The sequence below is a fragment of the Limanda limanda genome, chromosome 1 (assembly GCF_963576545.1).
Source record: "Limanda limanda chromosome 1, fLimLim1.1, whole genome shotgun sequence".
Taxonomy (NCBI): Eukaryota; Metazoa; Chordata; class Actinopteri; order Pleuronectiformes; family Pleuronectidae; genus Limanda; species Limanda limanda.
The window spans coordinates 17,700,928-17,724,429 of record NC_083636.1 but is presented as its reverse complement, the minus strand read 5'-3'; the positions used below and the strand labels follow the sequence as shown (position 1 = coordinate 17,724,429).

The following is a 23,502-nucleotide window of genomic DNA, read 5'->3' as shown; positions in this document are numbered from 1 at the left end:
ACCGGGAACCTTCTTGATGTGTTAGGAAACAGTGCTAACCACCTTGTCACCACTACCGTTTCTTTGAAAAATACATGTATTACTAAAAGAGCTTAATTGTTTACAAAACCCCCATTGCAATAAATGGTAAATGGTAAATGGATTTGTATTTATATAGCGCTTTTCTAGTCCGATGAAGACCACTCAAAGCGCTTTACAGTACAGTTTCACATTCACCCATTCACACACACATTCATACAGTGCATCTACTTGCAGCACTTTGTTATTCTATGGGGGGCTATTTAGGGTTCAGCATCTTGCCCAAGGACACTTCGGCATGCAGATGGTTCAGACTGGGGATCGAACCGCCGACCTTCAGGTTGGAGGACGACCACTCTACCCCTCAGCCACAGCCGCCCAATACTTAAAGCATAGCGACAAATAAAACCTTGACTATTGAAGCCCATTGTGTTTTTAAGGAATTAGGAAGGCTGCAGCCACACAACATGCTGCGGAAACATTTATATAAGGCATCAATCCATCTCTACACACTAGATTTGTATGGCAGTTTTTAAAGCATCCAGAATTATAAGGCCATTATGTTTTATCTGATCTAGTTAAAATATTATCATTCCTCAGTGTAAGCGCTGTACCATCACACACTCGCTATGTCAAGTGCACCTTGAAAATCAAACCGATACCCTCCAGCTGTACGTTTCAGAAGATGCCGGAGAAATGTTGGAGGAAAACCACAGGGTGATGCTTTTCGAACTCTTTGAGCAGCCTCCTCTTGTCCTTGGCAGACATGCTCTCACTGGAGGAAATATCACGTAGAAGCTGTTTGAGGCTCTCCAGGGTGGTAGCCTCACGCTGGTCCTCGTACTCCTGGGGTGTCGCCTGCTGGCAGAAGGTGAACGCTGCAAAGCACAAAGGAGAAAGTGACCGATGTGAGTGCAGATGAACATTGGGCAGAGAAGAAGTGATTTGTTTTTGGTGTGGATCTGGAGCAACAGTGTCACAATATGGACAAAACAATTAAGCTCACAAAGTTCAACACCAGTTAAAGTTTAAAACTTCTTATTTACTATTACTAAAAATAATTTCCAAAGATCGTCAGGGTGGTGGTGTAACTTGTGCATATTTAGTCACTGTTGTGTTTGACTTACTAGCAATTGAATCAGGGTCTTTTCCCAGCTGCATAGTCCTCAGTGTTCCTCTCACAGCTTCAATAAGGGACGTAGGGGTCTGTATTTATTACAGGAGAAAAAAGGACAAGAATTTGGCGATGGAAGCCTTCTGGTTCTAGTTTGAACAAGAAACAATAAACAATAACATAAGAGGCGGAACATATTGACAAAGATGCTTCTGCTACATCTGTTTTGTTTACTTGCATTCATATGCAGTTAGATGTTGATAGAATATCAAACTTTTCATGTTGTTTGTTTGTGATTAAAAACAACACAGAGAGAGGAGAAGTGCACCTTGAAGAGCTCAGTGTGACTGTCCATGAGAAAAAGAACCAGGGTTTCACTCTGGGTTCGAGTCAGTTTGTGATTCTGGACAATTGCTCTCTGAAAAGTGCGGCAGACCAAGGCTTTATTATCAGTCTGAAAGGAAACATAACAGAATATCAGTGATTGTTAGAATACAACATATAAAAAGAGCTATAAACAAATCTAAAAAGAAGTGGTGTGCTTAATCATTAATTCAATGTGCAAGTAGCGGGAGCTGATGGTATGATTTAGGAGGAGACAATTGACCTACTTGTTTCTGTAGACGACAGGCATCTGGGTGAGCTGCTGTGGCCATGAAGGCCAGTAATCTCCGCAGTTCATCTCTCACATTTCTCTCCAGAAGTCGCAAACACAACTGAGATGCTTTGATGGAATCCTGCACCTTCCCTCCATCTAGAAAGAAAGAAGACATGGTCAGGAGAGGGAGCAAACAGACAGGATTCTCACACAAAGAGAGGAAGTTCAGTCTAAAACAGAAATGTAGGCACTGGGACAAAATGCTTCATATGTACAATCACTTATCATTTGAAATCAAGACAGTCAGAAACGGGTTCTCACACATTAATCATACAAATCACCATTAAACATTTCAACTCTCACCGAGGAAATTGAGAATTGCAACATGTATATCCAGGTAGCGTCCCGAGAGAAGTGGAGCTTTTTCCTGTCCACTGTAGTACTTGGCAATGGTGTCAAAGAGCAGTCTCTTCTGGGTGGACCTCTGCTCTGCATTTCCATCCTCTGCAGATGCATCGCTGCCTTGGCGGAGCTGCTCCCCTGCAAACACAATCAACTGGTCGGGGAAGAGCTCCAAACAGTCTGCTGCTGCCGACAGCCACCCATCCAACCTGAGATGAAAGGGTGATGAAACAATTTTACTGTACCTGAACAGGAGCGAAAATATGTGGACAACCAGAGCATTATCTCATTTAATTTTTGCGAGTGTATTTAAGCAGGATCAATTTTTGTCTAGTGTGAAAAAAAGTATTAATCAGAGCACTAACTTTGGCAGGTTAAGGGCGTCTGGCATCTCTCTCTCCAGACACGTGTTGGAGATAACCAGGTCCTGGGTGGTCAGAAGAGCTCTGCAGGCCTGAGGCTCAACACTGGAAGGAGAGGTCAGGATGCAGTCCAGCATGGGCAACTCCACTATCTGCAGCAGCTGCAGCAGCGTCTGCTGCTTCCAAACCTCCTCTACCGCTGTGAAAGAAATAGAATGTTGGTACAATATCTTTCCAATGTGTTTTCTGATCAATCTTGTACAGAACACTTGTTTTGCTGTCAAATACTGACAGACCAGCGCAGTCTTACCAGCCTTGGACAGAAAGACAGAAGATGATGCAGCTGTATGTAAACCCGGTGACATGGTGGGCCGCAGGTTGATGTTCCCCAGCAGCCTCTCAACCCTCTTGTCTGATGGTCCGACAGCAAGAGGATTGGCGATTGTTCTCAGTTCGTTTCTGCCGAGAAAAAAAATATTTTTGAAGTCTTGAAGACTTAGTGCTTATATATATATTAAAATCAGTTTTTGAAGGGTTATGACACTATATGGCCATAACATTCACGCATGCAGATTGTCATAGTTTATTTAGCTGTGTCTTTAACTTGACTTAATGACTACATTGACGATTTTCAAAGCAAAGTGCGAGACATTATCTAGTCTCATATAACAATATATATATATATATATATATATATATACACCTTAATATTTATCTAAACATTCACTAAAATCAAATTCATAGTTTGTAACAAGTCCTTCAAACTGAGTATAATTAGTGAAGCTTCGGTATAATAAATTAAATGTGAAGGAAACCTGGAGCTCTTCTTTCTCTTAGTCTCCGGCTCCTCTGGTGACATGTTTTCTGTGACACTACTGCATCCCTTCATGGAAGAGCTGGGTACCACTTTATATTCCAGGAAACGGTAGAGGCTGCAGCTGCTGTCCTCAAACGTCACTTCCTTGTCTCTGCGAAACAGCTTTGTGCCCACTGGCTCAAACACCTTTGCCTCCATCAGAGCCTGGCAGAGCCGAGCAGCTTTGAGACGAGACACTTCACTCGAGCAAAACACCACATTCTGCATCAGATAGCTGAGGACGGCGTCCACAGCATCTGAGCCTGTGAAACATTCGGCATGGACGCGTAGGTGCCTCCTGCAGCGACGCACCTCTACCTGGGTTTGCAGGGCCTGGATGATGCTGTGCCATAGCTGAGTGGCACCAAAGGGCCCCGAGAAAACTATTAGGAGACACAGGGTTAGAGGAAAACAGGTCACAATAGGTTAGTAGGTTTAAATGTTTTCAGGTGGATTTCATTAAAGCAATTGCACAGTTTGTAACATGTCAGTCCTAAAAGGATACAGATATAACAAACAAATCAGTTTAATATGAATAGATAAAAAGAGACATAAATAGATTAAATTTTATTAAAGGCACACGTATAAATGTAGGTCTTGTGTTTACCTGTTAAAACACCCACATAGTTATAGTTATTTTAGAAATTGGGAAATGATTCTACATGAGTTACAACCAGCTCCACTGGTGTGTTTATGCATTAATGAATTAGTGACAATTATTTAGTAATAGAATGTTTAATGATGGGACTGATTCAAACGATGCTTATCTGAATTTTGAGGTAACGCTACTTGTACGTTACTGGAGGAATTTTACTTTGGGCAGCCAAATAAAATAACATTGATAATTATCACAACCTTCATCAACAGCAACAGTCCCAATAAATTAAAACCTTCACCCTGTACATATACACACACACTAATTACTGTGTATTACATATTCAAAATACTATTTAGTTTACTAGAGTGAATTCATACACATTTATACGCAGCAGATAGCGTTTATATTCTGTAAACTATGCCTTCCAACCTTAACCAGTCTACGCTGTATATACGTACGATTATTGCAATATCTCCCTTTACTACAATATAAAACAACATTTGGGCTCATTCAAATGTCAATGTCCCTTAAAAACATCCATAAACAACACCAGGAACATGGTGTTTGACGTGTGGAGCCAATTCTTATTTCAAACACAGCAAATTGTTTTGAATTTTAACGTAAAATGAAACCACGTCACACAAACGGTGTTTAGCGTCAACGTTCAGAACTCACCGTGCTGTATATTCTCACGCAAGCTTCTTGTTTGGCTGTTCAACCTTCTGAAGCGAGGAGTCAAATCCACCGCCATGATGAGCCCTACGTGTGACGTCAGCCCGCTGCCTCTTCCGCTTCCTGCTCTGACCGTGAAACCCATATCTGTGGTGAAACCGACCGACAGGCTCCGCGCACTGCTGCCCTCTACAGGCAGCAACCCGCAGTACAGTTAATATCATTAAGAGACACTGGAGAAGGAATTATGTTTTTTTTCTGAAAATAATTGCGTTGATTCAGATTTAGAAAGTTTTTCTCTTTCAAAATAACAATGTATCTCGTTAATTCTATAAAAAACCGAGGTAAAACTGTCAGAATGATCATATTCACAAAAATATTATGTAAAAAAAATAAATAAAGGTGCTTTACAATAAAACCAATAAAATCTAACACATGAAATAAAAGATCAATAAGAAAATGAAAAATCTCCAAATCTATTTCAGTAAAAATGTTTGATATTCAGTATGTTGGTAGTCAGATAGCTCCTGAACACAGGCATATCAGTCTCTCTCTGAACTTATTGAGCAAAGTGCAAATTGAAGTATCCTGAAATGATCCCTTTTCTACAGTTACAATCCTGAAATGATCTATTCTACAGTGAAAATGTTGGACTTTACTTTGAAAAATCTCCAAATCCATTCAGTAAATATCACATCATCACCACAGCACCTGCAGATACAAAGCAGCACCTGAATAGCACCAAGGATTTTATTAATTCAGTGCAATATTAAGTCAGAGCCTTTTCCCCCAGTGTATTTATTGGGTTTTCAAAAATATATTAAATAAGACAAAGAGTTAATATTCAATGTCTGAAAGATGATGAGAATCTAAATAAATGATAGATCAAAGCAAACGTATCTGTCATATGGATTTCGATTATAACCAGCATTACCACAGTCCAAGCAAACAACCCATCTACAACGGCCATTGCACCGGTAAAGCAAATAATAGATTACTATACTTGAATACAATTTCTGAAATTTCTAGGACTGCAAAGCAGCACTGGGTTGGCCCAAGCACATGCATTTTGAAGCGTTGCAAGCGTTTTGCCTGAAAAATATATATAATGACTGAGAAAATATTGACACATAGAGCTGTTCAGGCTTGGACTCTGATCATGAGACAGAAGTTTGGTGGTGATAGGACAATACACAGTGGAGTTATGACAACATCGTGTCCTTTTTTATCAACATACAATACTTGCATTCCTTTGTTATTGCAGTGTGCTGGTAATAATGTAGCAGTGTGAATGAAATCAAGTAAATATATCGTGACAAGTTAGTTAATTTGTAAGTTAAGGCAAGTTGGCAGTACATCATTGGAGTGCAAGTTTGTTTGGCACCTTAAAGGTGGAAAAAATAATTTGGCACAATTTTCTTTGGAAAAGTTTTTGGTATACTCAACATTCTTCAGAAAAATTCTATGTGATCCTGAATTTCTTTCTGATATAAACCCAATATTAAGTCAACCATTATAACCATTATACGACCTATATACTCCAGATCATATTCTATTGAAAGCCATTGACAAATTGACAAAAGTATTCCCCACATTAATGAAACTTTCTTCCGGACTGTCCTCTGGAGGTCAAACTCGTCCTCGACGCTCACACCAGCCTACGTCTGATCCTGCGTGTGAACATGGTCTTGAGGTTGGTTTGGATCATCGCTTTAGGAAATAACAGTAAAAAAAAATAAACATAGATTAAATTCTCCATGTCGTGTTTCAGGATTCCCATTCAAGAAAATTACAGAACGATCCAGCAGAGATTCTCCTCGTAAGAACAAAGCGACGATAAGAACAAAAACCTCAAACTATCGATTTGTTTTTTAAAAATACTTTATATATAATATTTTTTTTGATTTCTTGCTGGGAGTTTAGATGGGCCTTCTATATAAATGTTCATAAATAATTAGGAAATAAAATCGAACCTCCAAAGTCTAGATTGTACGTGTTTCCGTTGGCTTGGAAGTCCATGATCTTGTTGGGGTCGTCCTGGAACTTCCGCTCAATGTCATCGCTGGTTTCATTCGTGCCGCGCTGCAGATACAAGACCAGCAAAATTAAGCACTGAGTAGCTTAGAACTATTATATATATAATATTTTGTATATGCCACTCGGAAGGAAACCCACCGTGTTTTTGAAATTGTGCCAGACTCGATTGTCCCCCTCGAACTGCCACTGAGGTTTGGTGCCCACAGCAGTATTCTGGGAAACTGAGTGGCCTCGAGGAACTCTGTTAGAACAACATTTCATAAAATTCGCTTATTTGCCAATGCACAAAATAAGGGAATACGGTTAAGGTACAGGGAGCACAAACACGATGGAGGTCGCCTTGACAACTGCAAGAACTCCTCCGTAAAAACTGTGTATTGTGTCTTTACACTTGAATTTTTATTAAAAAATTATACATACAACGTATAATGTGTAAGCTTGTGATCCTTAGTATATTCTTGTGGGCAGATTTTGTGATAGTTGTGAAATGTTATCCGTTTGGCCAACAAATAAAGAAACCACAAAACTCACCCTGCCCCTGCTCGGCGCTGTCGGTAAAGTGGACGTCGAGTGACTCTCCTCTTTCTGTCCTTACTCACCTGTTGCATTTCTGTTAAATGACAAGAAGTAACAATTAGATACTTGTCTGTAGTATTTTTTTAATCAAAATCTACATTCTGTGACGGTAATGTGAATAAACCTCACCTACGAATTTTATTTCATAGGTTTTAGCGCCGATGTTGAAAGTGAAAGAGCTTTTTGGGTTACTCTGGAACTTCTGTTCTATGTCGGAGCTGTTCGCGGGAGTGGGTTTTCCGTCTGGATCCTGGAAGAGAAGACAAACAGATCTAAACATGTTCACAATTTGGGTTCAAAACTGAAAACATGTCAACAAAGCTCAGTGGCCCTTTACCTTGTCTCCGTACTTGATCCACTTACTATACAAAGTGCAGAACCAGACCCACTCTGTGTTTCCATCATCCAGACGTCTCACTCTCAGGCTCTTCCCAGACACTGTCATCAAATTAAAATTAATGTTCACGACCCTGCACAGAGACAAAGAGATAAATCTTCCACTGGCACCGCTCCCAAATACTCAGAGGATAACGTGGTAGAATACATTGTTGGATTTGATTGATTGAAGCAAAAACATTATTAACAATGTGTTTTTTAAGTCTTACCCATGCGTTGTGTTGTAGAGTTTAATACTTTTGGTGTGGGGCAGGCAATACTGGGCCTCAATCACATGATCATTACTAAAATCCATCCAGCCGGTTCCATCATTCAACTGCCACTTGTAGAGTCGGCCACCAGAAATCTTTGGATCTGGTGAAAACCAAATAAATGTAAACAGAATTAAATAAATGTATAAAAAATAAATTATATTTTATTGTACTTTTATAAATACTCTTGTAACATTTGTCCTTTTTTATTACCATCTTCCCCGCCGGCCTGACTCGACCTCCTTCCTCCTCTGGGGTGTTTCAGCTTACACCCGGACCCGTATCGACAGTTTCCACTCAGGGCAAACTTGCAAACGTGCGGGTGCGTGCACGTGTCACCGTCCCGACAGTGGCCCTTATTGTAATACCTGCAGGGCTCCTTCGCAGTCACCTTAAATTAAATATATAAGGGGGTTTTCATCTCTGTATGTGTCAGTAAGTGATAATGAAACTGATAAAGATTCCAACATCCTGTGTGTCAGGAGACAAACCTGAGAATCATCATCTCCATCTGAATTTCTGCCTCTGGGCGACAAATAACCAGCCTCGGGGGGGTCTTCGTCCTCAGAAGCTGTTAACAAAACCACCATAATATAAAATAATGAAATTATTAATAATAAGTTTGGTCTATACTTGTACTTATGAGTATTTATGGAGCTATAATACATGTTAACAGAATTAAATAAATGTATTATAAATAAATTATATTCTATTATACTTTTATAAATACTCTTGTAACATTTGTACTATTTTTTTTTAACCATCTATATTGTAGTATTATACCGGTAGAGAGAGAGAGAGAGAGAGAGAGAGAGAGAGAGAGAGAGAGAGAGAGAGAGAGAGAGAGAGAGAGAGAGAGAGAGAGAGAGAGAGAGAGGTTTTCTCTCGTCCTGCTCCTCACCTCTCGATGTAAATCGCTCTTTGGCGCCCCCACTCGACCTACCTCCTCCTCTGGGATGTTTAAGCTTACACCCGGACCCGTATCTACAGTTTCCACTCAGGGCAAACTTACAGACGTGCGGGTGTCTGCACGTGTCACCGTCCCGACAGTGGCCCTTATTGTAATACCTGCAGGGCTCCTTCGCAGTCACCTAAAATTAAACATATAAGGGGGTTTTCATCACTGTACGTTTAAGTAAGTGATAATGAAACTGGTACAGATTCCAACATCCTGTGTGTCAGGAGACAAACCTGAGAATCATCGTCTTCATCTGAATCGCTGCCTCTGGGCGACAAATAACCGTAATCATGGGGGTGTTCGTCCTCAGGAGCTGTTAACAAAACCACCATAATATAAAATGATAATATTATTTATAATAAGTTCGGTCTATACTTGTACTTATGAGTATTTATGGAGCTTCACCATAACTGAAAGTGAAACTTAATGTAAACGACTAAGGACTTTATTATATTATACATTAAATTGGAAAATAAGAGGATTATTGTTGTTGTCCTGTTGTTTCTGCTTTCATTTGATCAGTGTCAACACACAACGTTCTCCACACACTGTTCTTCTCACGAGGCAAAGAAAAACCTACACTGATCGAAAGAAGTGGCAAAAAGCCAATAAACACGCACATCAAATATCAATCAGATCAGTAGCAGACCCACAGTCAAGGCTGCAGGGAAAAACAGGATAGAATCAAACATAATATAGTGGAGAGGCTCTACTCACTGCCAGCTGTCGCCATCCTGCAGTTTGCTCGCTGTAATGATACCCCACATGAAAACGAAAGGATTAGGTTGGTTCAATAACGCTTTCATTTTCATTCTGAGTTTTCAATGACAATCACACACACATCCAGCTGTTTGTCAAGTTGCTGGTGACTCATCGATGGCAAACTTTTTATCTCTTTAAAACTTAGTTGTTTTTTTTACAAAAGGTCCCAAGACAAGCTAAAAATATTGTTTGACCTTATCAACTTATCATACGTCTTTTAAATGAAAAATCATCCTGTGACAAATATATATATATAAAATAAAATACACTCAAAGGAAGGAAAAAATACATTTATAAATAATCTTTGAATCGTTTTCAGCCTTATGAAAAAATTCAATGGGAAATAAGGGCATGAGTAAATGCAAATGTTACTTTTCCTCCAAGGCCAAGAAAAAAATATGTTGTGATGAATAAATATAAATATAAATATTTCCCTATCAAAAGTGTTTGATAGAGTGGACATTTAAAGAATTGTGTGTAAAGAATGTGTGTGTCTTGTTTTCTAACTGTCTTTTAAAATATGTTCAATTTGTCTTTACTGATATTAATCATTAACTCATATTATTTACTTCATTATTACCCTTGCTTGTACATTTTTATAAACACAAATTCAATGTTTTTTTGTATTTCATTTGAATGTGTATTTGTCGATTGTAACACAATTTAAAAAAGTTAAAAAGTCATAATTTATTTCGCAGTGTGATAAACCCTCCACACCGCTGGGTGGCGGTGAAGAATGTAGGGTCCCTCGGAAGTTGGAACGAGCCACGAAGGCTGTGATTGGTCCGCAAACGACATCATTTCCAGGTGACATCATTTCCGGAATAACATACTTCCGGCCCTCACACTTCCTGTTTCATTCCCCAAATCACAACACCGCCATTTAAAAACCCGAACACAACTTCTATGGACAACAACACTGAAGAGCGCCTAGTGGAGGAGGTCCGCAGGTACGAGCACCTGTACAACCCGTCTGCGAGCGACTACAAAGACGAGCAGCTCACCGAGGACTCATGGAGGGAGATCTCGGCTGTGGTCGGTCTCGATGTCTCGGAGTGCATCAAGACATGGAGGAGGATGCGGGACAAGTTTGTACGGGTCAAGAAGGCCACGACACGCAGCGGTGGCGACGCAGGGAGGCAGAATGTCCCTGACTTCTTTATCTCTATGTCGTGGTTGATGCCACACATAAAGCATCGTATGACCAAGTCAAAACGCGACAAAAAGGTACGTTTTTCTGTTTGAACACCCCCTGTGTGCTCGAGCTAGCAGTGGAGTCAGAGTGGGGGGGCACACTGCAAATAGACATGTTTTTGCAATTGCTAAAAAGACCAAACTGGTTTGAGGGCGAGTTGGCTCACTAGCAGTGGTATTAGAATAGAAAATATATTGGTTATTGGTCATAAACCCAAAATGCACCGAACAAAGAGCAACTGCCTGTTCTTAAAGTGCTTACATGGTTGATGTTCTGAATGCAGTAATGTAACTTTCATCATAGTAGCCAAATGCAATTTTTTATATTGCTAACAGAGCCACTGCCTCTTCTTTTATTATTATGAACAGCAGGCGGAGCCGTCATCCACCTCAGCACCTGAGTTCTCAACCAAGTCATCCACCTCAGCACCTGAGTTCTCCACCAAGTCATCCACCTCAGCACCTGAGGCCTCCCCCGAGTGCACATGTAAATTAATGTATCCTCCCTTTTATATAAATAACCACTCTAACCTATATATATACATATATAAAATGTATCTATCTATCTAATAACAATGTAATAACAAGCTCCAATTGCAGTTTAATTTCCCACAGGGGCTTTTTCTCTGTCTTATCTTTTAAATGTTATTGAACTGAAAAAGAGTGGACGGTCAATTGGTTTTAAATTTAAATTGAGTTTCTTCTTTCTCTCTCAGTGAGTCCGAGCGAAGTTGAAGAGTTTGTGAAGCTGAGGGTTTGTAATACCTCCCTCTTCTCTGGAAACAAGTACGCGTCCAGGCTGGCATGGAAGTACGTCACTGAGTCAAATGTATATAAAAGCAAAGGTCTATATTAATGTAACAACTTCTTGATAGTTTTTCTCTATTTCCATTGCTTTTAGATTTCTCCAATTTCAATCTGCAGAATTGAAGCTGTAGAATAGTTATTATCACTTTGTAACTAACACCTTACTCGTGATATTCTCAGGGCCATCGTCAAGCATATGGGATTACAAAACAAGATGACCTTTAGGCAAGCATCTGAAATGTGGGAGAACATGAAGAAGAAGTACAAGGTATTCCTTAGTTTATTTTTCCATTGGATTAATAAAACATTCAGACTGGTTTTCAACTTGACTTGATGTTGTCATCTCTTTCTCCTCAGGCCCTGAAGAGCCCCCCAGACGGGATGAAAGTGTTCCCTGAGACGTGGGCTCACTTTCACCTGATGGACGAAGCTGCAGAGGGTCAACTGGAAGGCAGCGCCCCCGTCCTCAAGGTTTTCCCTGTTGATAAAGGCAATCGTGATTTCTTACCCATCTCCAAGCCCAAGAAGAGGAGGGTGGTATCCATGGGGACATCGCCCCCTGTATCTTCGGTAGCGGACAGGCCGGAGATCGAGGTTTCACTGAACGGAGATGAGGAGGAGGAGGAGGAGGAGGAGGAAGAAAGCCTGGATGTGAATCTCATCATGCAGGAGGTGGATGCCGAGAGGAACGTGATGGAGGCGGAAAGACAGGTGATGGACAAAGAGATACGGCTGATGGAAAGGGAGCGGCTGGTTCTGGAGAGGGAGAGGGCGGTGCTGGATCGGGAGGCCGCCACTCTGGAGCGAGAACGGGCCACGCTGGACAGAGAGATGGCGATGATGGAGCGAGAGAGGGTGGTGCTGGAGAGGGAGAAGGCGATGGTGGAGAAGGACAAAGATGCTGTGTGCATGGAGCGGCGGGCTCTGGAGCGGGCCCGGCTGGGGAGACTCGTTTCCCCAAGAGAAGCAACAGAGGAGGCTACGGAAAACCACGGTGAGGTGACAGACTCTCATCCTGTGGACATGGACAGGAAGGAGCGGTTCCTTTCTTTGTTTGAAAAACTCATTGAAAGTTTTTGAATTCACGAAATCAGTTTTCACTTTTAGCTGCTCTCAGATTTGCACTGAACATTCTGTGTGAGCGCAAATGTCAGAGTGAGAGCCTCCGGACTCTCAGAGGAGCCGATAGATTCCCTGCGAGCGAGTGGGGGTGAATGCCGCACAGATGCAAAAATGGTAAAACCCAGATGTGCTGTAAACAACATGTGATCTCCAGAGCAGAATCAATACGTTACATCCTGCCTGCTGGAAAGTTTGGACCCGATTGTCTGCACATCGTCAGGAGGGTCTGAAAATTCTTTGAAATCCACACTTTTCTTAAACCTGCAACTTCCAATGAAAACGTTGAGCCACTCCTGGTTCAGAGAGGTCTTCAAAACAACTTTATTCACTTGTGGTTATTCCATACAGAGCACACAATAGCAAGCTATTAGCATTATTCTCAACCCCATCCACAGTCAAAATCAACACCCCCCCCTCCCAAATCAAACAATAGTCTTTAGTTGTTTGACTCGACATTATAGTCAATCAATAGAAGCTATTGTGCATGGTTGAAACATCATTTTTTGAAATGTAATAAACCAAATATTGCAGTTCGTGTAAAAAAAAAAATCTTGTTTCTTTTTCAGAATATATATTTTTATATTACAGTACAGACTTTACAACAAATTATTTATTTAAATGCTTCTTTTATTGCATTAGATTCAATTCACCTTTCGTTAAGCTCCAGCTTCAATAAGTTTATGCTAGTATACATTTCCAAAAGTGTTAAATTTGTTATTAATATTAATATAATTTGTATTTTTACAAAAAAACCCATCTTTAAACAATATTACTGTTATTTTTCTTTTGCCAGTCTTGTACAGAGAATAAACAGAAACATACATGTTGTTCAAGGTTTTTTTTTTTTCCAATAAACTGATTTCTCTGAATGTTGTCACTTCATCAAGCTGCGGAACAATTTGGCTTTTGACAAAGTTCTCGTGTGTGTGTGTGTGTGTGTGTGTGTGTGTGTGTGTGTGTGTGTGTGTGTGTGTGTGTGTGTGTGTGTGTGTGTGTGTGTGTGTGTGTGTGTGTGTGTGTGTGTGTGTGTGTGTGTGTGTGTGTGTGTGTGTGTGTGTGTACATGCATTTTGGTTGGAAGTGAATTGGAAAGATTGGAAACAGTGTGTGTGTGTGTTATATTGAAAATAGCAGTCAGAACAACAGTAAGAAAAAGGAACAGAGTCTGACTCATAATTTACGTGTCTGGGGACGTTAATGAAATGAAATGTCAACACAATGTTTGACTGACATGTTAATATTTGAACAGTCAACGAATGTTTTCTGTTTGTGTATCTGTGTTTGGTCTTGTGTGTCAATATGTACAAAGGATGTGTGCATGTGGTTGCATTCGTGCAAGAGTATGTGTCTGTGTGGTTTAAATGAGATCCCCGATGGGTATGCGGGGCAGGCAGACGTAGGCCTGCGGGGTCCTGCTGAGGTTGATGGGGTTGCCATCCAGACGGATGTCCTCCAGCGCGTTCCTGATGTAGTTGAAATCTTTCAGGTTGCAGAACGTGTCCCCGTGCATCATTTGAATATTGTTGCGCTGCATGATAAGAGGAGGACAGCATGAGACATATCCACGTGTTTTAGATTTGCTGCGATTAATCTGTTATAGTTTGATGCTCATAGATGAGACTGAGGCACAGAGGGGGCGACGGCTGATCATGTTTTGAATTGAAGTTAAGAACACAGGATGTCGCAGCTTGTTAAGCCCTACCAAGCAAATTGTGATTTGTAAATACGGGCTGTACAAATATACCTGAAAGGATTTAAGTAAATCAAAGTGTATATATATAATAAATATTAAGTATAATTAAAGTGTATGGACGCTGTCACACACAGGTGATTTCAGAAACAATGTGTGTTGTGTTTGATTTGTATCACGAGCAGACATCCAGACAGAATAAGTGTGTTTATACAAGACCTATAATCACCTCCGATTCGAGATGAGTATCCTATTTATTTCATATCTATTTGGAAATAGGAAGAGGATTAACCCTAAGTGCTCTTAACATTTCATCTTCAGTGTCGACCTTTCGGAGAGCGATGACACGTGAGGCCAAAGCCAACCTACCTGTAGGTGTAGGGATCGCAGGCTGTCTGGCAGGGGCACAGGCACGTAGTCGATGTGGTTGTCTGTGATGTACAGGTACAGCAGGCCGGTCATATCCTGGAGACAAAGAAAACAAAGACACATATCTTTAGTATCCCTGATCTGTAGATTTGTCACCATTTATGACAGAACCCTTTAAAGTATTATTTCAAAGAGGAATGTGCTGTAACATCTTCCTCCCGACGACATTGTGTGGGCAGCAGGTGCTTTTGTTTGTACCCTTTGTGTCCCTTCTGTCTCCTAATTATTGATCACTAATACATTCAATAACCGCCATAATCAATCAGTGTGTGTTTATTTATATCTGATATTCAGCTGATTAATGCATCGATGGGATAATTGATTAACCCTCCGATTTAAGGCACTGGTGTGGGACAGTAACGTGCACGTACCTTGAACGCCTCTCTGTGCAGACCCTTGGTGCCGATGTTGTTGTGACTGGCATCGATCAGGGTCATGGTCTCGGGGAGCGCAGGCAGCTGTGAGATGTGATTTTCTCGGATCACCAGCTCCTCCAGGTTGGGCAGACCCATAAACGCCTTGTCGTCGATACTGGTTATCTCGTTGGCGGTTAAGTCGATTTTCTTCAGCTTATCTGGAAGGAGGCGAGAAAAGGAAACTGGGCGTTGACTAAAGGCCGGTGCCTGGTCTAGTATTCACATTATTTAAATTCAAGGAAAGGGAAGCATACTCATGGAGGCGAAGTCGGACTTGTTGATCTTGGTGATTCTGTTGTAGCGCGCATAGAAGTGAGTGGTGTCTTTGGGCAAAGGTGGAACGCTGTCCAGCTTCAAGTCATCACAGTAGACCGAACCGCCGAGGCACGTGCACAGCAAGCAAGTGGGCATACCTGGAGTGCATGGATGAGAAGAAGGAGGAGTAGAAGAAAAGAAGGGAGAGAGACAATTATGAAGAAATAGGAGGTAGAGTGGACGATTGTTTATGGACTTAACCTCCATCAAAGCCCCAGGAGCTTCTAATCCCCGAAGTCAAACAAAGTTAAGTTATCAGGATCTCGCAGAAGAGATTTCATTTGATCCTGAATTCTGTCCCTGTCTGGCTCAGTACTGACCTCGTCTGTCAACCACAGGCTCATCTGGCTCGTCGGGTTCTGGCAATCCAGAGCTCACTGACCCTTCTACACCGCCAGTACCCTCCTGAGGGGTTTCTGGTGTAGTGAGAAGCAGCCCCTCCTCTTGTTAGAGACAAGATCAGGTGTTAAAGAAACAGGTTAGATGAGCATGGACAGGAAGTCTGGCAATCAGCTGTTTGCCGCTATGGTTAAATCACATCCAGTATATTATCAGTTCATCACTGCTAATATATTGTGTTTTTAGCATTTAGAGGAATGAATGGGGGTTAAATGAAATTGTCTTTCAGTGTTAATGACATGAAATGCGATTGGCTGAGTGGGTACAAAAAACATGATTGTTAGAAAAGAACACAGAACACTTTTAAGGGAAGTTATTCCAAATCTGTCGGTAGTATAATTTGGCTCTGGGAGGGGATAACAGGGTAGATAATCACAGTGGAATTGGTATAAACATTAATGTGAAAGTAGTTCTTGAAGTGAATAAAACAGATTAATCCTCAAATAAAGGTTTCACAATAAATCTTGACCTGTTCTAAAGATTTAAATGTTGGTACTCTGTGGAGTTTCATTTAAAGGAAACACTTATATTCTAATGTTCAGAAAACACATCTTTCCTCAGACTGTCCATTGCGGCAGCTCCTCTTTTCAGCCTCTGTCTCAAACGCCTGGTTTTAACCTCCTGTCCCTTTAGGATTTTTAAACTTTCTAGATATTTAGCATACACAAAAAAATCATTGTAACACACTAGAGGAAGAAAAAGGGTAATACGTCTCCTTTAAACAGACAAAGGTTTTGTTTCCATTCAGTGGTTTGCCACTAAAGTCAACTGGTTTATCCTCAAGGTCTATCAAGTCCTTTCCTATCCTTATAAAACTAAAATTGTTAGAAAATGAGGATCAACTCATTCAACCTTTGCTCTATTGTACTAGTCAAAGATACATTTAAAGCTGCAGGTCATATAAAGACTAGCTGGCTCAGCACTTTGCTCAGGGGCTTCCTTTAACGTATCTCACACAGAGCAAGAGTAGATACTGACCTTCGTCAATGTCAGGGACCAGAACAACCTCGGGGACCTCGACGTCTCCAGAGCCAGAGACACCAGAGGACCCGAAGGCTCCAGAGATGCCTAAGTCTCCAGAAACTCCAGTATCCCCTGAGGCCCCTGAGATTCCTGAAGCTCCTGAGAAATCCCCAGAAGCACCCGATGCCTCTTGGGGTATAGTGTCGGGAATGAGGGGCAGCTCCTCCTCTTGTTAGAGCCAAAGGTTGGGGTTAGGGGACACGCAGTTAGGGAGATAGACATTCAATCAACCAATTAACCAATCCATCGCACTCACACTGTTAGAAAGACTGGATATGAGCAAATACGACATTTAGACGAATAAACAAATAAGATCAACATTTAACTACATTTACAAAAAAAGCAGTTAAATGGAATTTAAGACGATAAATCAACATAAATCACAGAGTGAGACAGATCATTTCGACAGAGATCAACATCTGCTCTGTAAAGGTACTGACCTCCAGATAATAAAGTTATTCCAAGGTCCCCAGACTCACCAGAGTCCCCAGAAACCCCAGAGCTTCCGGAGGCCCCTGAGATGAAGAGATCACCAGAGAACCCAGAACCGGACTGGTCCCCGGACCCTCCAGAGCCCAGTGTGAGTTCAATTGAAATCCCAGAACCTCCAGAGCCAATGTCTCCAGAGGCTCCAGAGGTTGCGGATCCCACCCCAGACCCTGAGAGATCCCCAGATCCCGAGAAATCCCCAGATCCCGAGAAATCCCCAGATATCAAGATGTCCCCAGATAACAAGAACTCTCCAGACCCCCCGGAGCCCAGCAGCTCCTCGGAGGCTCCGGAGATCAGAACAATGTCACCTGAGCCCCCAGAGGAGCCAGAGACCAGTGGATCTCCTGAACCCCCAGACCCAGAGGCCCCAGAAGCTCCAGAGGCCCCAGACCCGGAGACATGAAGGATGTCAATGGGCGTCAGACGCAGCTCCACCTCTTGTTAGAGACAAGATTAGGTATTAATAAACATTAAGAAACATGAGACAGACATGGATCATGAATCAGGTTCAGTAGAAGGAGACAAAATGATTGGACACATTTAAACAGACAGTTAAATGGAAGACATGCACATGGACATAATGATTGATGAAGATGCAAAAAATGAGATGTGAGGACAGATTAGGGTTTTGTGGTTTTTGTTAATTATGGGCTCCTGTCACAAATATAACCCCCGAAGAAGAGCAGGTCTTCTCAAACCTCCTGAACTCGCTTGAACCGAGTGATTTTATGTTTTTTTGGGGGTGCAGAATCTAAACGCTCGTGCTTTTTCAGACCTTTCTGTGTGTCTGGGCCCATGAGGACCCCGGACCCCCCTGAACCCTGAGGGATGAGCTGGGGTGTTAGGGGCAACTCTTCCTCCTCCTCCTCCTCCTCCTCTGTCTGCTCCTCCAGCGAGGCCTCAGGTACGGGGTAGTTGTAGTCAGGTGGGGCCAGCGTTCCAATCTCTATCTGAGGGAAAGACGGCAGAGTCAAATATGTACGATTTTAGAAATGAACAGAGGTGGTCTAATTGATTCCTCCGGAAGAAAGTAAGGGAACGTGCTCACTGGTGAAACAAGATATTTACCTTCATTTTAAAAATAAAATAGTAAACATACACATATCAACAGCTAAGCTCCAATTCCACACAAACACACACACACACACAATATATATAATTAAATGAAAGGTCACCCTAATGTTTTAAAGGTGGGCAGGTTGGTGAAGTTTCTGATTTATTATCAATCTACTATAATAATAATAATAATAATAATAATATATTCAGAAAACAGATTTTCTATTATTCATGAAGACATCCTCTGCAGTTTTCCATCTTAACACCGTTTTGAGAAAGTGACTCAATTTAAAATAAATGACATTAACACTGTGCAGATGGATAAAACCTACAAAGCCTAAAAAAAATCTATTTCAGCTCTGGACAAATAAACGTCATGAATCATGTATTTGTATGAGGCACAACACATCAGTATATCACTATTAAGACGTGCACATGCTTCCAACCACAGATCTTTGAGAACTCAGTTAATGTTGAAAGTTGTGTAGCACGAGTTCTGCCTCAGGTCCCAGTGGGATGTCGGTTCACAAGACAGACACGGGCATTTATGTGTGCACGTGTTGACGGTCAGTAAGTAAACAGGAAACAGGACAATTTTATGTTTAGAATCCAAATCTCTCAGTGTGTTTTATTTCAACATCTACAGTTACAATACTCAGCAGAGAATTTAACACTTTGTGTATTCATGTATTTATTCCCAAGCAGCTACAGCAGAGTCATTAAGGCTTGAGCGTCACATGATCATAGGATGTATTTGGAGCCATCATGAGCAAAAGATAAACTGAGATTCAAAGTTAAGCATCTGTGACCATCATTACATTCACAGTTAGTTACTAATTTACATTATATCTCTGTATATTGCTTTTGTTCGCCTTTCCCTCTCTACTGTTCCTTTACTTTGTTTAACAGAAGAAAAAAAACACTGACTGAATCATTTGTGAAAGGGAGATCAGCCCTGGTCCACCCCCTCAGGGTGAACAGTATAACTTCCTCCTCCACTACTAGATGGCAGCAAAGAGTTGAGGTTGCAGCACCTACAGTACAGACAGCAAATGATTTCTGCACATATATCTCCTGTGTATTCAATATTTGACACAAGAACAAACGTCTCACCAACCTTACATCAGAGGGAAATATATTTTTTTAAGAAATTCGTATTTGGGAAGAAATTGTCAGCATTATTACATTCTTTTTGATTTTGGTGATGGCGTTTGCAGACCTTGTTTTGTGCCTTTTACTAAACTTTAAGCTGCAGAAGGCAAAACCCAAGACTTGGATGTAAATATCAAATTTCTTTGTAAATTAAAGGCATAGCACTTTTGTTTATACAATATGCTTTAGGGATTCAATTAAAATACAACTCAAGCAATGTTTGTGAATGACAGTGCTTTTGCTAAAGTTATTTGCATCTCCTATTATTCATGCATTTAAAGTCGTTGCATTTCTTTCCTCTAACATTTGGGTTATTGACGAAACCTGCAGTTCCACTATTGTCCAGACGAGGGCCCTAAAACCCCACACACCAGCACAGGTAATACCTGACACTCGCTCACGTCCAATGAGTCTGACTCAACCCTCAGAAAAGGGAATGGTCCTTGTGGAACCAAGACACACATGGTAGCTGCAAGAATCCATATTTGAGTCTTTTCAGCCACGTTCAACCGAAGTGATCAGATGCCAATAAGCCCAGAGAAGTCAAAGTAAATAAACATCCAGATGAGCGAAGTCAGACAAATAGTAAAGGTTCAAAGAAGGCAACATAGACACATTAAATCAGGTGGTGAAGAGATATTCAGCAGTGTTGAAGCTTGGCAGAGGCACAGTTTGAGATACAACAAGGTGGGCCTTTGAAATGTCCTGCACAGAGTTAGCTCACTGCAGCGCTCCCCTTCATTTCCCCCCCTTTCCCAAAAGCAAATATTTACACTTGAGGGAGAAGAAGAGACGAGAGGCTGGCCACCAAAAATACAGAAAAATCTGGAAACAGCACGGGACACAGAGCCTAGGCAGAGACGCTGAATCTTAGCATCAATACGTTGTTGCTGTGAATGCTGTATGCTGTATGTTGTATGTTGTGTGTTGTATGCTGTTTGTAGTATGTTGTATGTTGTATGTTGTATGTTGTTTGTTGTGTGTTGCATGTTGTATTTTGTATGTTGTATGTTGTATGTTGTATGGTGCATGTAGAATGTCAGTCAGTTGAAATTAAGTTGCTTCACCAGCTGCATCTTTTACAAGCGACAGAACGACAGGAGGATTTCCTTAAATACTGGGCACGGCTAGCTGTTTCCCCCTGTTTCCATTCTTTTTGCTAAGCTAACTGGCTGCAGGCTGTAGCTTCATGTGTAGTGCACTGTCATGACAGTGGTATCAATCTTTTCATCTGTCTCTCAACAAGACAAGTAGGCCTACAGGGACAAAATTCACAGTTTTTAAGTTAATCAATGGACAAGATTATATGAGATAAAGATTATAAACTTTTCAGATAAGGCTAAAACTGTGTTTTAAAATCCTTTCTAAGAAAATTACTTTTTACCGAATGGCTTTAGGCTTCTAGTGTATTTTGTATTATTTTATTCGTGCCTTTGATTTTAAATGCTATTGCTAAATACTCGCTGCCTGTCATGTTTTGTTTTTCTTATTTTCATTTTGTCCTCTTTGTGAAGGACTGTGTAAAGACTGTTTTGTAAATGTGTTCTACAAATAAAGCTATCGTTTTTGTCATTATTATGTTTTTTAAATGAAGAACCACAGGAGGCTCACATAATAACTACTGTACAGAAGTTATCGATTGCAGGAATCTATATTTTACAGGAGTAAATGTTAATTTCTCCAGCATTTGTTCAACAAACGTTAAAAATTCACGGTACCAGCTGCAATGAACAAAACCACCTAGTTCTAAAGTTGTTATCTGACTCAAGGAAAAATGTTGAAAGCCAGAAAGTCTGTGTCAAACGAAGGATGGATAAATAAAACTAAAGTCTGCAATTAAAGCAATTGCAGGGACTTTTGAATGCTGCAGATCTGAGGATACTTGCTTACATAACATCGTAGATGAGCCTTAACTTCTCATTCCTCGAGGGGAAAGAGGAGACACACTAACAAAGAGCTGCATGTGGAAAGTAAAGACTCAGCATTCCAGATGCAGGGAGCTTATCATCGCTTCATTTCTACCCCGACATCTGACATGTGAATGGAACCATTTCAATCTCAAACAACAGTCTGTCGTCTCAACTTTAACTAAGTTGTCGACAAAACAAAAAGACACAAATCTTTACATTATGCTCCATCTCAAATCTGCCTGTATAAATGTGTGTTTATTCAGTTTGCACAGTCAGAAGAAAACGTTTATACTCCCACGGACTCTTATGCAACGTGCTGTGTCACATCCAGGCGTGTTAAACAGAGACACATTATCAAAACCATTCCCCCACGACACATGACAACTCTTCCACAGTGAGCTCTGTCATGTCTGCACAAGATTTGCAGACCAGAAGTCAAACATTTCAAACTCGGGACAAAAGATTCTGGGTTACGACTTTGTGCTTTATGTTCTTAGTTCCACCACATCTCGAAAACTCTGCCAAATCTGCAATGCATTGTGGGATAGCTCCAGTTGTGTGAGTGCAATCCAAATCACGTTTAACTCGAAGGAAGCATGAAAATCCTCTGTGGATGGGACCATTTCCCTCTTGCCAATTTCACATCACTTCAACCTAATTTCCTTGTTGCATAAATGTGTAAATGGGCTTGTATACATCTTGCCGTCCCAGCATGCCCTGCAGGTTTGCCACATGACACTCAGTGAGATCTGAAGAGAGTGAACTTCCCGAATCCATTTTTCACGTTAGTAAACCTTCCTGTCACACTCTGGCAGCAATTTGGGGATTTTAAGAATTGGCCATGTCTAAATAAATGAACGAATAGCAAATATTTCTGAATGCGCCGTGATTAAAAGATAGAAAAAAACAAGATAAAAAACTAGTCCTTGAATAATGTTTGATTCCAGGAATAAAACTTCTCCATACCCAGGTGGACTCCAGGGCATGGAAGTTAAAGGCGAGCCTGTCCAAGGTATGAATGTGAAGTATTTGGGGTAAAGCTGTAAAGCGGTTTGTCCCTTTTCCAAATGGCTCCTGTTGGAAGCAGCATGGTGCCGGTCTGCTCCCTGAACCTGGTGACCTCAGATCAAAACCAGCCAGTTATTACACCAACACAGCTGTGATTTGTGAAATCTGAAGAAAATCTGTATTTCCAAGGAATTTGAGAAGCGTGTATCTGTCACCCCCGAGGTTTCCAGAAACAGCTAAAGATATCGAGCATATTTGTGTGTAATGTCAAACAACTAAAGTGATAGATAGATTACTGGTAAAAATTGCATAAATCCCACGTCAGCTCCTCATATCAAACATTTTTGGGCTACAATCTATAAACCCTAACATATTATATCACCTGTAAGATAAAGCAAAGTTGTTAGCAAACAGTTGCCTATTAAATCATTCATATTAATATTCATTTGGAGTCATGTTTCAATGAATGTAAGTCCTCTTTTTTAGCTTTGTTTTTGGTCTTCAACATCTCTCAAAGATTATATCTGTCTCCTAAGCAGCTGAATCTTAGATATCCTGGTCGGCATTTTGGTGGTGAGCAAAACATAAAGATTTTCTGACTTTCTTCTCAGTAGAATAAATGGCAACATAGAATGACCCCAGGAAAACATAAATAAATCCAGAGTGAATCACAGAAATGTTCTTGGACCTGTACAGTTTCTTACCAGAGGATCATCAATTGTCAGTCCATCTTCGTAGTCGTAGATATCCGGGTTCTCCAAATTTAAATTGTCTAGATCCACATCGTAGTTGGCGCCGTCGTATGAGTCCAAGTCCACTTGTCGGGAAAATCTGGGGCTGGCCACCACCGCTTTGAGGACGAAGAGTCCCAACACGAGCCGCATGAGCAT

At 41.0% G+C, this 23,502-nt stretch overlaps 4 protein-coding genes across 6 annotated transcripts; 1 reads left to right on the top strand and 3 right to left on the bottom strand.

Moving 5' to 3' along the window:
• Nucleotides 1-403: 403 nt before the first annotated feature.
• Nucleotides 404-4,714, bottom strand: depdc4 (DEP domain containing 4). Its single transcript, XM_061077696.1, has 9 exons — nucleotides 4,624-4,714; nucleotides 3,310-3,733; nucleotides 2,805-2,953; nucleotides 2,498-2,693; nucleotides 2,094-2,341; nucleotides 1,744-1,886; nucleotides 1,461-1,586; nucleotides 1,146-1,224; nucleotides 404-896 (listed from the first exon to the last, which is right to left on the bottom strand). Exons 1-9 carry the CDS (start codon nucleotides 4,697-4,699, stop codon nucleotides 697-699), a joined length of 1,641 nt encoding a protein of 546 aa, XP_060933679.1. The 5' UTR covers nucleotides 4,700-4,714; the 3' UTR covers nucleotides 404-696.
• Nucleotides 4,715-5,402: 688 nt separating this feature from the next.
• Nucleotides 5,403-9,608, bottom strand: LOC133003981 (protein mono-ADP-ribosyltransferase PARP12-like). 2 transcript variants are annotated; one of them, XM_061073828.1, is made up of 12 exons: nucleotides 9,556-9,608; nucleotides 9,072-9,151; nucleotides 8,782-8,971; nucleotides 8,372-8,451; nucleotides 8,094-8,271; nucleotides 7,839-7,983; nucleotides 7,571-7,703; nucleotides 7,363-7,483; nucleotides 7,189-7,267; nucleotides 6,796-6,898; nucleotides 6,594-6,702; nucleotides 5,403-6,330 (listed from the first exon to the last, which is right to left on the bottom strand). In XM_061073828.1, exons 1-12 carry the CDS (start codon nucleotides 9,569-9,571, stop codon nucleotides 6,269-6,271), a joined length of 1,296 nt encoding a protein of 431 aa, XP_060929811.1. In that variant the 5' UTR covers nucleotides 9,572-9,608; the 3' UTR covers nucleotides 5,403-6,268. The 2 variants fall into 2 exon arrangements, with proteins under 2 accessions (XP_060929811.1, XP_060929820.1); XM_061073837.1 differs by having other exon boundaries at nucleotides 8,824-8,971.
• An 841-nt stretch (nucleotides 9,609-10,449) lies between these two features.
• Nucleotides 10,450-13,529, top strand: si:dkeyp-38g8.5 (uncharacterized protein LOC568385 homolog). Of its 2 annotated transcripts, none has more exons than XM_061075332.1 (5): nucleotides 10,450-10,827; nucleotides 11,167-11,281; nucleotides 11,511-11,604; nucleotides 11,782-11,869; nucleotides 11,959-13,529. In XM_061075332.1, the coding sequence occupies exons 1-5, from the start codon at nucleotides 10,507-10,509 to the stop codon at nucleotides 12,679-12,681; spliced, it is 1,341 nt and encodes a 446-aa protein (XP_060931315.1). In that variant the 5' UTR covers nucleotides 10,450-10,506; the 3' UTR covers nucleotides 12,682-13,529. The 2 variants fall into 2 exon arrangements, with proteins under 2 accessions (XP_060931315.1, XP_060931307.1); XM_061075324.1 differs by having other exon boundaries at nucleotides 11,164-11,281.
• A 550-nt stretch (nucleotides 13,530-14,079) lies between these two features.
• On the bottom strand, nucleotides 14,080-23,502 carry epyc (epiphycan). The gene is made up of 10 exons (XM_061080316.1): nucleotides 23,317-23,502; nucleotides 18,262-18,436; nucleotides 17,435-17,923; nucleotides 17,056-17,162; nucleotides 16,950-16,986; nucleotides 15,893-16,015; nucleotides 15,512-15,670; nucleotides 15,213-15,415; nucleotides 14,782-14,877; nucleotides 14,080-14,250 (listed from the first exon to the last, which is right to left on the bottom strand). Exons 1-10 carry the CDS (start codon nucleotides 23,500-23,502, stop codon nucleotides 14,080-14,082), a joined length of 1,746 nt encoding a protein of 581 aa, XP_060936299.1.